Below are 15226 nucleotides of genomic sequence, written 5' to 3' on the forward strand. Positions count from 1 at the left end.
GAGGATGGAACCCAGCACCCCACGCATGCCAGGCGAGCGCGTTACCGCTTGAGCCACATCCCCAGCCCATAATACCTGAATTCTGTCCTAGTTTTTATACATATAAGTAATTTGTTCCTTTTTTATTACTGTGGATGTACTAGTTTGCTTAACCATCCGTTAAAGGACATTTGGGTTGTTTGTAGTTTCGAGCTATTACAAATAAAGATGCTATAAATATTTGTCTATAAAATTCTGTGGACAAATTTTCATATCAGATAAATATGCAGGAGTTTGGAAAGTGAATATATCAAATGGCAAGTGTATAATTTTGTAAGAAATCACCAAACTTCCAATTTCTATTCCTACCACCAATGTATAAAAGATCAGTTTCTCTGCATTTTTTCAGGATTTAACTTTGCCAGTAGTTTTTATTTTAATTATTCTAAATCATATAGTCTTAGATCCTTTTAGGTTTTTTGTTTGTTTGCATTTTTTCCTCGTTGTTTGTTTGTTTGTTTGTTTTTTGTGGTACTGGTACTGGGGATTGAACCCAGTGGCATGGTACCACTGAGCTACATCCTCCCACCCTTTTTTAAATTTTGAGACAGGGTCTCATTAAGTTGCTCAGTCTGGCCTCAAACTTACAGTCTTCCTCCCTCAAGTTCCTGAATAACAGGCGTTGCCACCACAACAGACTGTATGCATTTTCTTAGTGGCTAATGATATTGAACATCTTTTCATGTGCTTATTTGCCACTCATATGCATATGCATGTGCTCATAACTTGTCACGCATATGGCATCTTTGCTTAAATATATATTCATGCCTTTGGCTCATTTTATAATTGCAATTTTTAAAAACTTGAGTTTTGAGGGTTTTTATTTATTTATTTATTTATTTTTTAATATTCTAGATACAGATCCATTGTCAGATGGTTGTAAATATTTTCTCTCAGCCTGTAGCTTTTCTTTTTTCTTTTTCTTTTAGTACTTGAGGATTGAACCCATGGGCGCTTTACCACTGAGCCATATCCCCAGTCCTTTTTTATTTTCAGACCAGGATTTTGCTAATTTGCTGAGGCTGACTTTGAACTTGCAATCCTCTTGCTTCAGCCTTCCGAGATAATTAATTACAGGTGTGTGCCACTATGCCCGGCTGTCATATAATTTTTAAATTGGTTGGCAATTTCAAAAAACTTCTGGAAGCTGGGTATAATAGCACACGCCTGTAATCCCATTGGCTGGGGAAGCTGAGGCAGAAGGATCCCAGTCTCAAAGCCAGCCTCAGCAACTTAACCGAGGCCCTAAGCAACTCAGGGAGACTGGTTTTTAAATAAATTACAAAAAAGGGCTGGGAATGTGGCTCAGTGGTTAAGTGCCCCTGAGTTCAATCCCTGGTACCAAAAAAATAAAACAACAACAACAACAAAAAAAAAACCTGCTGGAATTTTGACCATAATTGAGTGTTCACAACGGAATGAATTTTTAGAAATTCAAGTCTTACAATATACTGAAATGATGTAACTCTCCATTTATTTTGGTCTTCTTTAATTGTTTTAATATTATTTTGTAGTTTTCTGCATAAAATTCTTACACATCTTTTATTAGAATTCATTTATTTTGAAAACTGATTTTTCACTTTCCAATTATTGTTTATGTGTTGACTTTGTAGTTAGGTTATGGCTAAGCTTGCTTATTAATTCCATAGATTGATTTTATATTTTCTATGAATATAATCATGCTATCTGTGAATACTGAAGTTTTTTTTCATTGACAATTCTTCCACCCTTATTGATTTTTCTTACTTTATTGTAGAGTTGACCTAAGTAATAATAGAATATTGTGAAAATAACTTGTGCGCCTTTTGAGATTTCCAAGGTCATAAAACACATTGTGGCTTCCTTCTTTCACTCTTTGTTTACTTCCGATTTGAGGAATCAGTCAATATGTGATGAGGACACTCAACCCTGTGGAGAGATCCATACAGGGAAGAACTGAGACCTTCTTCCAACAGCATCAATACCAGCTATGTGACTGAATTATCCTGTAAGCAGATCCTTCTTGCATTGGATTGACTGCAGTCCCTGTGGATATCTTAACCACAACCCCTTGATCAGGCCAAGCAGACAACACAGCTATACATTCCCAAATTTCAGACCCACAGAAACTGTAAATTTTAAAATGTTAATTGTTCTTTTAAGCTATTAAAGTCTAGGGTAATTTCTTACACTGCAATAGATAACTAATACAAATTTTTGAGGACTGAGGATATATATCTCAGTAGAACACTTGTCTAGCATTTGTGAGGCCCTCGGTTTAATCCCTGCATTACAATAAAAAAGATGAAAAATGCAGAATTTTTGTATATGAATGTAGGATGTTCTCATAGCAAAAATCCACAAAGCTGTAGGGGGCAGTGTCAGTGGGACAAATCTGGGAGGACTTTAAGATAAATGTCATTGAAAGCCTAAAAGTCCTTGAAAAGACATAGCAAAATTCTGGTAGTTTTGAGAAGGCTGCCAGTGTGGACTTAAAGAATTGTGAGGAAGGTGATATTGGAAATAGGAGAAACAGAATCCTTGTTATATAATGGTAGAAAGTTCAGCTCTACTGGTGCCTATAGCAATGTGGAAGATAGAAAGCTTATCCAAACAAATAATCTATGGACCTTTTTAGAAGAGTTTAAAGTCCTTCCCTGAAATTTTATCTTCTTATTTAACTTTGTTTTTTCTTTTAGCTTTTCCAATCTCAGAATTTCCCCCATCTTCCTTTCTTTGAGGTAGGGGGATAATTTGATCTGTCAGTAATATTTTGATACAAATTCATTTTCTTGGTCATTGTAACTTTTCAATGGTTAATATTTTTGTTACCTTCTAGTGGCTCCTTTACTAATAAGAAACAGTAAATTTTTAAAGTAGAGTTATTCAAACTATTCAAAGGGGTCCTTATAAATTGCACAGGGACTACATGTTTCACTGTGAGGGAAGAAATCAAGAGAAGCTTTCATTCTGTTACTTTGAATATTGGGACACCTGATTAGCTTTTGTTTGAGGAAAGATAGAAATTCTCAAACATTAGAAAAATACTACCTTTTTAAAAAAAATAACCATAGCCATCTCAAATTTTAGTACTCCTTAATATTTCATGTAGATTACCATTAAATAACTTTTAGATTCACATAGAAGTTAAAATCTAAAGAATTAGGCATCATTGATTCCTAAAAACCATAACTTTCATTTTTAAAAAATTCATGGTCACCTAGGAACATATTTTGTGAATCACTGATTTAAAAAAAAAACCAAAAATAAAATTCTGAGATAACAGGAAGGGAGAAGAGCTGTTGCTGTCTAACTGATATAGTCAAGGAAATAAAAATTTTAATTCTCAGTTATAATTCAAATTCTCCCTGAGAAGTGTCTTTCAAATAGGCAGTACAATTTTAGATCAGACTGTTTTCAAATTCTTTTTCTTAACCACTTATTAGCTAGGTAACATCTAGAAAGTTTATTAACTTCTGAATATTCATTTTCCTCACCTGTGAAATGTGGATAATATTAGTACCTACCTCATTTAGTTGACAATAAGACTGAAGTTAGGGCTGGGGATATTGCTCAGTTGGTAGAGTGCTTCTCTTGTATGCACAAGGCCCTGGGTTCAATCCCCAGCACACACACACACACACACACAGACTGAATTTAATAATAGCTATAAAATAATGATCCCTGTAATAAACATTTCTATTATTTATTGCTGCTTAACCAGACACCTTAGCTGGGAATGGTGGTGCACACCTGTAATCCCAGTAGCTAGGGAGATCTAGGCAGGAGGATCACAAGTTTGAAGGTAGTTTGGGCAACATAGCAAGATCTTATCTTGAAATAAAAAAATAAAATGACTGTGGGTATAGTTCAGTGGTAAAGTGCCCCTGGGTTCCATCCCCAGTATTGCCAATAAATAAGTATGTAAAAAAGAAATCACCCTATAGTGTTTTAAAGTAACCACATATTTGCTCACTTATCTGCAATCTTGACTAGGCTCAGTTGGGTGCTTCTAATGCCAGTTTCACCTAGAAATACTCATGTGGCTGCAGTTATTGCTAGCCTTTACTGGGACTGGAAGGTTCAATATGGCTTTACTCACATACTTCAGCTTGTGTAGCTGAAGTGCTGGGGCCTAACTTACCTCTCTCTCCATATGATTTCTTCAGCAGAATAACCAGACCTTTTTTTTTTTTTTTCCCCACACAATGGCTCAGAGCTCAAAGAGAGAAACAGCTAGCCTCTGTAATTTACCAAGGCCACTCATGCAGCATTCCACTCAATGAAGAAAGTCACAAGGACAGTACCTCTCTTTTATCTCTCTCAAAAATCTTTAGTGAAGTCTGTACCTGAATGCTTTGTGTGAGAGTGGTGTGTATGGTTAGCAAAGAAGATATGTGATTTCCTGTTGGATCAGTGAAGATGACAAGCAGACACAAAACCATGAGCTAGAGGAGACCATGGTAAGCACTCCACAATTTGCAGAAATTATAGTCTAACTTTTTTTAGTTGTCAATGGACATTTATTTATTTATATGCAGTGCTGAGAATCGAACCCAGAGCCTCATACATGCTAGGTAAGCTGTCTACAACTGAGCCACAATCCCAGCCCTATAGAGTCTAATTTTACCATAGAGACTTTGACTTCTGACCAAAATGGAATAGTAAGAATAAAATTTACCCTCATGCCTAAAATGTTATGATGAGATTGCAATAAATCACTGAGCCAATCTTTAAGCAGGAGACAGAACATTTATTCACCAGCTGGCAGGCCAAGGGGCAGGCTGCAAGTCTATACCCTTTAACTCCCTCTAGGGATTAGAGTACACCTTTTACACCACAAGTAAAGCATGTCAGTTCATTAATCATAAGTGGCTGTTTTATGATTCAAGACCATAAACAAACATCATGAGATCTAAAATCATAAGCAGAAGGGGAAGTGGGTCAAAATAACCCTAGTTGAGTACAAATTAAAGAATGGTTACTAACACCTAGACAACCATTATCTGACAGGGTACATTGTCCAAGAAAAATGGGAACCAAAAAGAATAATTTTATATTGCATAAGAATTGCCATTTTGTGTTGCCAAAAATGCTATGCCAAGCAACTATTGATGGTACAGAAGTGGGGTGTTTTCCCACAGGAGAAGCATTTCTTACATGACATGGAGTCTCAGGGTAAAATGGAGTCTGTTTAGTCATTGCCCACATAGCCTGGCCTATAACAACATCAAAAATAAAATAAATACATGAAACAATTTTAAAGACATTAGATATACAACGTAATGAAAGACAATGATCCCTGAGAGGTGGGAAACAAATGAATGAGTTTGAGAGTTTCCCCAGTGAACTGCCTTTGGAGAGTTTCCAGATCACAGAGCAAGAAGGGGGAACTGAGGAGAAGCCTCGAATACCCCCTGAGTTGAAGAGGAACTGAGAGTCTAAGGAGACCTACAGACTTCCATGCATATTACAAAAAGCCTCTCCACAGAGAGAAAGCCTACAAAGGGCTCTCGCTCAACTATTCATCAGAGTAGTGATGGATACATCATATGAAGCAACCACCATAGGACAAAGAAGAAACAGTCTAAAAAGAATGGGAGAAAACAGTGTCTAGTGCTTACAAAGGGTCAAGTATAGTTCCAGTTCCCATCAACCATATTGGAAAAATTCACAGTTCATGGTTTGGTAGGGTGTTTGGGAAGGTCTTCCTTAAGCAGTGGGGAATAATTATCCCTAGATTGAGCACTGTTGTGGACTTGCCTAAAAAAGTATAAAAGCAAGACTGAAAAGTATCAGAGAATTCTAATTGTACCAGAAAATTCTAATTGCATCCTAGAAGAAAAAGTATTTTGCTGTGACCAGAGTGGCCAATCTTTCGGGTTGCAGTGAGGTTGAAGCTGATAAGAAAACACCCCATTTCTGTACCCATCAACAGTTGCTTGGCATAGCATGTTTGGCAACACAAACATGGAGATTAGAAAATAAAGACTCACAGATGCAGATTTTGAAGATAAATAGCTGGGATCAGATGTAGTGCTGCTCTCTGATGGAGAAGCAGATCTAAAGAGTTACACCAGCAATCTTTATTTATATATGTCTCACTATCAGGTTAAAGACTATGCAAGCATTACTCTTTGTACTCACAAAGTTACAGGGCTAAAAACATCTTTTCTGCAGTTGTAATCCACAGTTGAAATGTGCAATGTTAGGATCTTTGTGTAGCGCTCAAGAAAGTCCATTGTTTAAAGTTACTATTAACTGGGCAGCATCAGAAGTAAAAGAGCTGGTGAAACATTGTGGTTGTCTAGCAAGAGAGTTCCTCTATTCCCAGGAGCTATGTGTCTGAGATCAAGGTCAAAGCTGATAAGACTCTTCTGCAGAGTCTCCACTTGCAGGGCATTACTACAGCAGCTAGTCATCCTGCACTGTTGCACAGGAACATTCTCAGGCACCAGGCTTGCTACAGTCCTGAGATCATTAAGACCCCAATCTCAGACACTGCTCTCCCTTTCTCTGTCACCATTCTCCACAGTATTTATAAGAACATAAAAATATTATACCAGATAGGATACATACAATAAATTCACAACATCTAATATCCAAAGATTATTAGGCATGTATAGAGATAGGAAGCTGGGCATGGTAGTGCATGCCTATAATCTCAGTGTCTGGGGAGGCTGATGCAGGAGGATTGCAAGTTCAAAGCCAGTCTCAGCAATTTAGCAAGGTCCTAATCAACTTAGTAAGACCATGTTTCAAAATAAAACATAAAAAGTGCTGGGGATGTTGCTCAGTGGCAAGCACATCCTGGGTTTCCGTTCCCATCAATCTTACTGTGGGAGTACAGCTCACTAATGCTTTATTTATTTTTCCTTCTTTTTGAGTATCATTTTGGATAGTTTAATGCCTCCAAGTTCACCATTTTTGTCCTTCTGCAATGTCTAATCTGTTGTTAAATCACATCCAATGTATATGATGTTATAGTTTTCATCACTAGAAGTTTGATTCCAGTTTCTTTTCTACTTCAAGTGGCCCAATATAAATTAATTGAATTAATTAACTGGAATTCTTGAGGTGAGGGGAAGGGGAGAATGAGAAAATAATATTTGAACAAGTAATAGCTAAAACTTTTCAAATTTGATGAAAACAGTAAACTCATAGAGCCAATAAGATGAATGAACCCCAAGCACAAGACACATGAAAAAAACTACATCAGGACATACTGTAGTCAAATTGTTCAAAACCAATGAAAAGAGGAACTCTTAAAAGCAGCCAGGCAAGGTGGTGCATACCTGCAATCCCAGCAATTCAGGAGGCTTAGGCAAAAGAATTGCAAGTTTGGAGCTGGGGCTGGGGCTCAGCGGAAGCACACTTGCCTGATATGTGTGAGGCACTGGGTTGGATTCTCAGCACTACATACAAAAAAAATAAATAAATAAAATAAATAAAGGTATATTAACAACTAAAAAAGTATTTAATAATAAAAAAAAAAGAATTGCAAGTTTGAGGCTAGCCTCAGCAACTTAGTGAGACCCTGTCTCAAAACTTAAAAAAAAAAAAAAATTAAGGACTGGTAGAGAATCCCTGGGTTCAACCCCTAGTACAAAGAAAGAAAGGAAGGAAGGAAGGAGGCAGCCAGAAAAAAATTTTATGTTCCATAGAGAGAAATAAGACGCAGGTTTCTGTTGGAAGTGGTACTACAAGCAAGAAGACAACATACTGAAGAAAAAGAAACTGTCAACCTGGAATCCTGAATTAAATTTGCTAAAATATCTTTCAAAAATGAACATCAAATAAAGACATTTTCAAGCATTCAATAGCTAAAAGAAAACTGTCACTATAAGAAATATTAAAAGGGGCTGGTATTGTAGCTCAGTGGTAGAGTGCTCACCTCACATGTGGAAGGCACTGGGTTTGATCCTCAGCACCACATAAATAAATACAAATTAAAAAAATAATAATAAAAAGAAAGCTTAAAGGAAGACATTCAGGCAGAAAGAAAATGATACTAGATATAAATCTGGATCTAACAAAGGAATGAAAAAGACTGAAATGCTAACAACATGGGTAAATATTAGAGATTATTTTTTGCTATTATTTAAATATCTTTAAAGTTAACTTTAAATAATATTTTTTAAAAATAATATATTGTGAAGTTTATAATGTAAGTAAAAGAAATGCATGTCACAGTAGCAGATAGGCTAGAAAGAGATAAGACAGTCTTAAACTATTCACAAAATAGTAAAATATTGCTTTAAGTTAGACTGTGATGAAGTAAAGATTTATATGTAATTTATATGTAAACAACCAATAATGAAAAGTTACAGATAATAAGCCAAGAAAGAACATAAAATGGGGCTTAGTGGTTAAGTATCCCCTGAGTTCAATTCCTAGTACCAAAATAAACAAACAAACAAAAAACATAAAATTGATTTTTTTTACAGGGGATTTAACCCAGAGACACTGAACCACTGAGCCACATCCTTACCCCTTTTATTTTATTTTATTTTGAGACAGGGTCTCCCTAAATTGTTTAGGGACTTGCTAAGTTGCTGAGGCTGGATTTGATCCAATCCTCCTGCCTCAGCCTCCCAAGCCACTGGGACATAAAATGGAATCATAAAAGATACTCAAATAGTCCAAAAGATACAGAAAAAGAGAAAATGGAAGACAGAACAAGTGGGACAAATAGAAAACAGGAAGATGATAAATTCAAATCTAAGGATACCAATATCATATAAAGTCAGCGATTGTCAAGTTAAATTTAAAAAATCAAGAACCAATTATATGCTTCCCATAAGAAATACATGATAACTATAACTATACAAATAGGTTAACAATAAAGGGATTGAAAAAGGTACCATAAAGGTAATCAAAATAATCCTGTAGTTATTGTATTAATATCAGACAAAATTTCTTTTAGAACAAGTATTAGCAGACACAAAGAAGGTCATTTTATAATAAGTGGGAAAATTTGTCAAGAGAACAGAACAATATTAAATGGGTACTTCACGGTCTGGGACTGTAGCTCAGTGGCAGAGCATGTGTGAGGCACTGGATCTGGTCCTCAGCACCACATAAAAATAAAGATGTTGTGTCTACCGAAAAAGCTGAAAAAAAAATTTAAAAATGTGCACTTCGTAACAGAATTTCAAAATAAGTGAAACAAAAACTGAAGAACTTCAAAAAGCAATAAGCAAATCCATAATTATGATTAGAGATTTCAACACATTCTCCTTTCATTAATTGGCAGAACAAGCATGCATAAAAACAGAAAGGAAGCTGGGTGTGGTGGCACACACTTGTAAACCCAGCAGCTGGGGAGAGGAGGCTGAGGCAGGAGGATTTTGAGTTCAAAGTTAGCCTCAGCAATTTAGTGAGGCCCTAAACAACTTTAGCAAGACCCTGTCTCAAAATAAAGGGCTGGTTATGGCTCAGTAGTTAATCATTTCTAGGTTCAATCTCTAGTATCCAAAATTAAAAAACAAACAAACAAAACCCATAGTGATATATTAGACTCAACACTATCAATAAACTTAAACACTACCAACCAACTTGACCTAACTTATATTTATAGAGCCCTCACAACACAGCAGAGTGTACATTCTTTCTTTTCTTTTTTTTTTTTTCCTGTTATTGTTGGTACCAAAGATTGAACCCAGGGGCTCTTAACCACCGAGCAACATCTCCACTCCATTTTATTTTATTTTTTTTATTTTGAGACAGGATCTCAGTAAGTTTCTGAGGCTAGCTTTGAACTTGCCATCCTCCTGCCTCTTAGCCTCCCAAGCTATTGGGATGAGAGATGTGCACCACCAGGGCTGGCTTCAAACAGGCATGGAACATTCACTAAGATATACCATAATCTGGTTGTAAAACATGTCTCAATGAATTGAAAAACATTCAAGTCGTACACAGTATGTTCTCTGACCACATAAATATATACAATAAAATAAAGCACTAAGCCCCATGTTACTCAGTAGGAAATTGACAGCTGAAAGAAAGATCCCTAGAAAATTCCTTAATATTTGGGAACTATATAGCATATCTCTGATTTTATTATAATCTTGAAAAAACAAGGTCCTCAGGTCTAATCTAGGGCAAAAAATATACACTGAGTAACTGTCATAGAAGAAAGAAAAACTTGATTTTCCAGTATAGAGTACATGCTGTTGATATTCATGAAGGAGTTAAATTAGAGTTAAGATACAGCAGTTCTTTGGGGCTAACAGCCTATCATTAGGGGGATTTGATGTGGATCCATTCCTGTCATTTCCACTTTCTCAATCACCTGATTCCTTGGGGGCAAAGACTCTTGGTAGAGACTAACTTTGCAAACACTTTAATGGGTCTACCAGGGGCCAATTATTCTCATTTCCTCATTTGCCTCCTAAAATCTCATCAATGAACACATCCTTCTTCTTAGATGTGAGCTGCCCCAGGGAAAAGATGTCTCTAGGGTGTCCTCTGTGAGCACAAGATAAGTTGTGAGGAGCTCACAGGGAGTGTGGGATCACCATACTACTCTTACCACGTGAGAGGTTAAAGCCAGTAGTAGGCTCTGGTCCCCAGGCTCAGTCAGTGCACACGAGGAGTCTGGCTTTGTCTTCACGGTTCTTCCACTGAAGGCAAGTGTTATGAGTACCAGAGCAACAGCTCTACCACCATGTCATGTGCATGGCTGGAATTAAATGGTTTGTTTAAGAATATCTTGACTATTCTGAGGAGGAAATTCTCTGGTGTTGGATTACCATCAGGTGTCTGAAAGTTGTTAACTATTGATAGATCTTCTGGAGCGAAGATAAAGCCCAAGACAAGCATCCTACTCACAATCTGACTTCCCAGGACCCAAAGAATTCTGGCAAGTTAGGAAAGAATATTTGTATGCAGTTTAGGAAGATTTGTCTACTCCTTCAAGTTTAGTCTTGGTTTAGTCTTTCTCAACATGTGGTTCAGAGACTACCTGTTTCCAAATCACCAGATTTTGGTGTCTGGCTATGGATCAAATTCGCTGCAATGCAGACCTGCAACCTGCACATACAAGTTCCTCAAGTGAACTTTGGGTGAGGAACTTTATTGTTTGATAACCATTTTTTGGAATCATTGTTGCTTAAAGAATCTCCCTGGATGCTTGCCCATCATATGTTCTCTCACTGTGCTATCACAGGGAGGAAATCAAGGAGTCAGGGGTAAATAAAGTCCCCTGCCTACTCCTCATGCATTGCTGGCTGCAGGCATTTGCCCTAACTCCTAGACAGTCCACTCCTCCATCTATTCCCTTATGATAAGTCTACCTTTAAGTTGTGTTTATTTTATTTATTTATTTTTTTTTGTGTGTGTGTGTATGGTGCTGGCGATTAAACTTGGGGCTTTGTGCATGCAAGGCAAGCACTCTACCAACTGAGCTATATTCTCAGTTCCACCTTTAAGTTTTATTCCTACTTTTCACTCACAGGTATGAAATTCAGTCAACAGAAAATTGTGGTTATTCCAGAATTCTTTGAAAAACTGTCAGAGACAACAATTTCTCCATAATCCCTTCCATAACTAACTGTATAGTCTGAAGAATTTTGAATTTAGTGTAGATTGGAGAAAGGAGATGAGGGAGGAAAGAGGAGGAGAGAAAGTAGATTTAAATCAAGTAATAAATCTGGAGACTCTGATCAGCTATCTGCTGTACTACCCAGCGCGCTACCCTAACCTTTCCTATCACTCCATCCCAGCACAGGCGCCCTGTCTGTTCTTTTAATCAGAGAGATACTTGCAGCATTGTTGCCTAAACTGAAACAGTCTATTGAGGAAAGAAGATGAGAAGCTGGGTCTCTACTTTTAATGCAATCTGATTATTTTCTTAAAGTTCCTGTAAGTTATTTCTACCCTGAGAGCTCTGCTGTCCATTCCTCTGAAGTCCTGTAATTTACCTTGTTGCTGAGTTGGCCTTAGACACCAAAATGGGGCCAATGTATTTGCAGCCCAAATCTAGTACTGCCACATTCTACAATATTAGAATTTATATAAAGTATCAGCTCCAGAATCTTTGCTCAATAAAACTCTTTCCCCTCCTGAATCCTCATAATTTCTTTTAAGGTGTGCTATTTACTTATTCTCCTCAGGGCCAGAAGAGGTGGCTCAATTTTGTCCTTCTCTGTCTTTCCCGGTCATGCTTTCTGGTGTTCAAGTCTTTACAACTGAGGGTCCTCACAGAAGAGGATTTAACCCACTGCAGGACCCAGAGGTGATTCAGGACACAGTGGAAGAGGAGCCAATGGAGCAAGGGAGAGTATAATACTTAGGTGGTGCATGTTCAGCTGTGTCCATTCTGAACAGAAAAGGCATTTTGACAGAGCTTTAGTCTTGGAGAGGGGCTGATCCTTCCCTGTGGCTCAATAGCCTCTGCATCCAGGCTAGTTATATTCCCTGGGAATGACTGGTGCCTTCATGAACAACGGGTGGTGATTTCCTCTTGGTTGATGTTCACAATCTCAGCTTGCTCTTTACACCACTCTCATTCCTCCGTTTCCTCAGCCCTGTGAGTTCACAGGGGCAGTTTTATAGCTGAGCCAGTGAGCCACCTTCAGCTCCTCTGAAATCCATCTCAGTCACTCTTGATTGGCACATTTCTTTGTCTATATTGTTTGGTAGTTGGTTACTTGCTAAATTTTGTTGCTGTTTTATCTCATTTATTATGTTTATTTATGTATTAGGTCTATCTCCCCAAAAAGAACAATGGTAGCTAATACTCCTTGGACTTTCTCAACATGCCCTTTGTTCAAGGGCTCATTGAATTTTTACAATATTTTGAGATAAGTAATGTGATCCCTGTTTTACCGATGAGAAAACGGAAACTTGGGGAGGTTAATTTACATTTCCAAACTCACACAACTTCTTAGTTAGTGATAAAGCCCCAGCTTTGAACCTTGACAGTTTGACACCAGAACCTTTGTTTACATAAAATACTGTCTCTAGAATGCAAACTTCCAGGGGTCAGGCACTCTTGAATTTCTGATAGGGAGAACACAGTGCTATGCATATAGAAAATTGAGAATATATATTTGGTGAGTGAATGTTTTATTGTTCAGAAATTTTTAAGATCTCTGTGAGACCAAATTGTGTATATTCCTCTTATAGTTTTCTGTTGTTGCTCAAGTAATGCCTACTAATATAACCATACAACCAATCCCATAGAGAAGACCCCATCTATGACAGAGTCCTATCTGCAAAGTCAGATTTCTTCAGAAAGACTAATCTCAAGAAGGTGGTCCTTTGGGCAGAACTAAACCCAGTAAGAGTCCCTGGGTGTTCAATCTCACTTACAGTAGTGCCCACACTTGTGGTGCTTCCTGGAGCACAACCCCACGCTCACTTCAGAGTACTGGAAAAACATGGAAGGGAGAAACCTGAGCCGAGGGACTGAGTTTGAGCTCTTGGGTCTCACCAGTGACCCCCAGCTCCAGAGGCTGCTCTTTGTGGTGTTCCTGGGGATCTACACCATCACTCTATTGGGGAACTTGCTCATGTTCCTCCTGATCCATGTGAGTGCCACCCTGCACACGCCCATGTACTCCCTCCTGAAGAGCCTCTCCTTTTTGGATTTCTGCTATTCCTCCACAGTTGTCCCCCAGACCCTGGTGAACTTCTTGGTCAAGAGAAGGGTGATCTCCTATCTGGGCTGCATGGCTCAGATGTTCTTCTATGCGGGTTTCGCCACCAGCGAGTGCTATCTCATCGCAGCCATGGCCTATGACCGCTATGCCGCTATTTGTAACCCCCTGCTCTACCCAACCATCATGTCTCCTGAGGTCTGTGCCTCTCTGATTGTGGGCTCCTACAGTGTCGGGTTTCTTAATTCTCTTATCCACACAAGCTGTATCTTCAGCCTGAAATTCTGTGGTGCTCACGTGGTCACTCACTTCTTCTGTGATGGACCACCCATCCTGTCCCTGTCCTGTGTGGACACTTCACTGTGTGAGATCCTGCTCTTCATCTTTGCAGGTTTCAACCTTTTGAGCTGCACTCTCACCATCTTGATCTCCTACATCTTAATCCTCATCACCATCCTGAGAATGAGCTCAGCCCAGGGCAGGTTCAAGGCATTTTCCACCTGTGCTTCCCACCTCACTGCCGTCTGCCTCTTCTTTGGCACAACACTTTTTATGTACCTGCGTCCCAGGTCCAGCTACTCGCTGACCCAGGACCGCACAGTTGCTGTGATCTACACGGTGGTGATCCCGATGCTGAACCCATTGATTTATTCTTTGAGGAACAAGGATGTAAAGGAGGCCTTAAGAAAGGTTTGGAGCAGGAAAACAATGGAATGATCTTCTCAACTCACTGCCACGTGTCTTTGGAAAGTAGAGGGAACTTACTGTATGTGGTGCTTCCTGGGCACAGTACCTGCCTCAGGAAGAACAGATGGTGTCTTAGAGACTAAGTGGGAAGGGACTGTCTGCTTGTTGCACGACTAGACCCACTGGAAAGATGTAGTTATGCCTTTGTTCTGATGCTTCCTTTATATTTCAAGGTTTGTGAATATAGATCACAAATGAATATAGATATTTGTACTCTTCATAATAAAGTTATTCCTTAACTAACTGGAAGATATTGGCTCCTTGAGGAAAACTTTCCTATTCTTTACAATCTTCACCTCATAAAAACTGCCTTGCCGGGCACTGTGGTACATGCTTGTAATCCCAGAGGCTTGGGAGGCTAGACAGGAGGATCCCAATTTTGAGGCCAACCTCATCAACTTAGCAAGGCCCAAAGCAATTTATGGAGACTCTGTCTCAAAATTAAAAATAAAAAGGGCTGGGGATGTGTCTCACTGATTAAGTGCCCCTGTGTTTAATCCTGGTATTAAAAAACAAAAACAGAACAACACAAAAACCCTACTATCTTTCATCAAATGCCTCTTAAAAAGCTCTTGACAATCCATATGGACTTTATTTTTGTTTCTGTGGTGAATTGAAGACAGATTTCCTAATGTTAAACCTTTCTTGAATCTTGAAATCCTTTTTTATTGTGAAATAATTTCATTTTAATAGACTGTTAGATTTGATTTGTGTATTTAGACTCTTGGCCTCTGTATTCAAAGATAAAATTGATTGTTTGTGTTATATTTATAGTGTTTTAATATTAAAAGCAAGCTAGTTTTAGAAAATATATTGGAGTTTTTTTCTTCTTTTCCTATAGTGTGGATTTATTTATT

General features: G+C 38.1%; 1 protein-coding gene across 1 annotated transcript; it reads left to right on the plus strand.

Moving 5' to 3' along the window:
* The first annotated feature begins 13391 nt into the window (after positions 1-13391).
* Positions 13392-14568, plus strand: LOC107145467 (olfactory receptor 5AU1). Its single transcript, XM_015489443.2, has one exon. The coding sequence runs from the start codon at positions 13404-13406 to the stop codon at positions 14337-14339; it is 936 nt and encodes a 311-aa protein (XP_015344929.1). The 5' UTR covers positions 13392-13403; the 3' UTR covers positions 14340-14568.
* Positions 14569-15226: the final 658 nt, after the last annotated feature.

The sequence above is a fragment of the Marmota marmota genome, unplaced genomic scaffold (genome assembly GCF_001458135.2).
Source record: "Marmota marmota marmota unplaced genomic scaffold, marMar, whole genome shotgun sequence".
Lineage (NCBI taxonomy): Eukaryota > Metazoa > Chordata > Mammalia > Rodentia > Sciuridae > Marmota > Marmota marmota.